Genomic DNA, 2,417 nt, shown 5'->3' on the forward strand with positions numbered 1-2,417 from the left:
CCATTCACACATAAGATTTCTCGAACCATAAGATTCTCCCTCTTTTTCCATAAGATTTTATTTCTGGATTGATTTCTAAATGTCGATATACTCTTGGTTTTCATCATTATTTATCCTATTTATCTGAATATTGAACCATTCACACATAAGATTTCTCGAACCACTCTTCCTCTTTTTACATAAAACTTTATTTCTGGATTGATTTCTAAATATCGATATATTCTTTGTTTTCATTATTATGTAATCTATTTATCTGAATATTGAACCATTCATTTTTTGTTTATATTTGTGATTTAAAGTAGTAGTCTGTTTTCTTTTTATACAAATAGTTTTTAAGTAATAGGTAGTAATTTTTTATATTAACCATTTGCGGTCGTATGTCTGCTCTCAGCCACCACAACAAAGAACCATACTAATCTTATGTTGTATTCCGCAGACTAAAAAGATTTAAGCCATTAGACAATAGTAATAGATTCTAAGATATTAGTGTAATAATAGATTAATGGAAAGATTAATGAAGAGATCGTTAGTAATTATATTAAGTTGTACAAGAATATATGAACATATGAACCAGTGGGTGAAATATGTTAAATTTTTCAAAGACAAATATATTAAACATTGTTATCTTTTTCTGTAACAGACTGTAATAAATACCAAATAGTCGAAAATACTTGGTAGAATTCCAAATAATATTTTACAAACTGTGTTTAAGCGTAATCAGGCATTCTGGTTTCTTAAAATATTTCAAAAACAATACTTCAAAATGACGAGAAGAAAGTTACCGAAACATACCACATGATGGAGAACTATAAAATATATTAGGTGGATTGGAAAATAATGTCGTTTATTTTACATTAAATTCAAACAAATTTTTAGTACATTCCTTTTTTTAATCAATAATGTAATCGCCCCCGGTTATCAACAGCCTTTTGCCATTTAGTGTACAAATTTTGAATGGCAGATCGATAAAAGTCAATGAGCTAGTGAGTCATAAACAAGTATTTCAAATTGAACAAACGACATTACTTTCCAGTCCACCTAATAATTTTTACATAAAAACGTTATATTAAAACACATTACTGTGTAAACATATATCTAAAGTCCATAAAAGAATTAATAAATCTTGTTTATCGTTCATAAGCTTGCATATTATGTATCACTGCTCAGACATTAATTCCAACCAGTACAATAGCCATGCCTAAATTTAATACGACCGCAAAGGGTTAAGGCCAGGTTACACCAATAAAACGTGTTTTTATTAAATAAATTTTGTTTATAGTAACAAAAATATTTCAGAATCAAACTTTTTACAGCTGAAAGTACATACTATATTAAACTATTTGAACAAAAAAAAATTTTTTTTCTTTTTTTTAAAATGGCCGCTCCGAAAATGGCTGCTCAAACTCGTCCAATTTGTTGGCGGGTGTCATCATTTCTTGGAAACGAATCATCTGAAAGCAAATAATAAAACGGTTTCATATCCTGTATCGAATTGGCTATGGTCGGTACTACGACGAAAAATATTCATTGTTATTTAAAAAAGGTTACAAACAATTAAAAGTGCAAAAAAAGGGTCGAAAAATTCAAACGTCCGCCATTTTGTTTTTTTTTTCGGTGAAAATGTTTCATTGTAGTACCGACCATAGCCAATTCGATACAGAATATGAAACCGTTTTATTTTTTGCTTTCAGATGATTCGTTTCCAAGAAATGATGACACCCGCCAACAAATTGGACGAGTTTGAGCAGCGATTTTCAGAGTCGCCATTTAAAAAGAGAAAAGAAAAAAATTTTTTTTTTCAAATAGTTTAATATATGTACTTTCAGCTGTAAAAAGTTTGATTCTGAAATATTTTTTTTACTATAAACAAAATTTATTTAATAAAAACACGTTTCATTGGCGTAACCTGGCCTTAATAACTAAGAATCATTTTTCTGTGTATCGGCAGGATATCGCCCACGCTAAGCGAATCCTTGTCGGGGGAAGGACAAGGGGCTCCGCAGGGACCAAAACTCTTGACGGAGCCCCATCAGCTGGATGGAGTGTCGCGTCGACGGGCACAGTATCTGCAGGCGATAGATCAACAAAGACGGGCACGTCAAGAGACACCGAGGATCTATAGCGAGCACGCACCGCCGCCTATTCTGCAGACCGTTTCTCCAGGACAACGCCAAGCGAATCCCGATATACAGGACATCATCACTGGCATAGTCAAACTACTCAATGGGAACGTAAACGTCGCCGCGAACACTGTCAGGCCGTTGAGACCTATTCAAGCCACCAGGTAAAACTGTACACGTATTTAACTAACGAATGCCTAGCTGGCCACTTAAATAAAATTTTAAGGAAAAGATTGCATAATAATGCACACTATTTATGCGCTCTTCAAATCCATAAGAAAATTAGCTTGACATCGG

General features: G+C 32.9%; 2 protein-coding genes across 2 annotated transcripts in view; one reads left to right on the forward strand and one right to left on the reverse strand.

The window, feature by feature from the left end:
• The window catches only part of LOC128875423 (cyclin-dependent kinase 4-like), a 125,160-nt gene that overhangs the window by 84,343 nt on the left and 38,400 nt on the right, over nucleotides 1-2,417 (reverse strand). The gene's annotated exons all lie outside the window — the stretch shown is intronic.
• Nucleotides 1-2,417, forward strand: part of LOC128875137 (uncharacterized) — a 20,599-nt gene that overhangs the window by 1,717 nt on the left and 16,465 nt on the right. The window contains exon 3 of the mRNA XM_054120504.1: nucleotides 1,949-2,284. Coding sequence (XP_053976479.1) covers nucleotides 1,949-2,284 — 336 coding nt within the window. The remainder of the gene's footprint in view (nucleotides 1-1,948; nucleotides 2,285-2,417) is intronic.

This window comes from Hylaeus volcanicus, chromosome 4 (genome assembly GCF_026283585.1).
Source record: "Hylaeus volcanicus isolate JK05 chromosome 4, UHH_iyHylVolc1.0_haploid, whole genome shotgun sequence".
Lineage (NCBI taxonomy): Eukaryota > Metazoa > Arthropoda > Insecta > Hymenoptera > Colletidae > Hylaeus > Hylaeus volcanicus.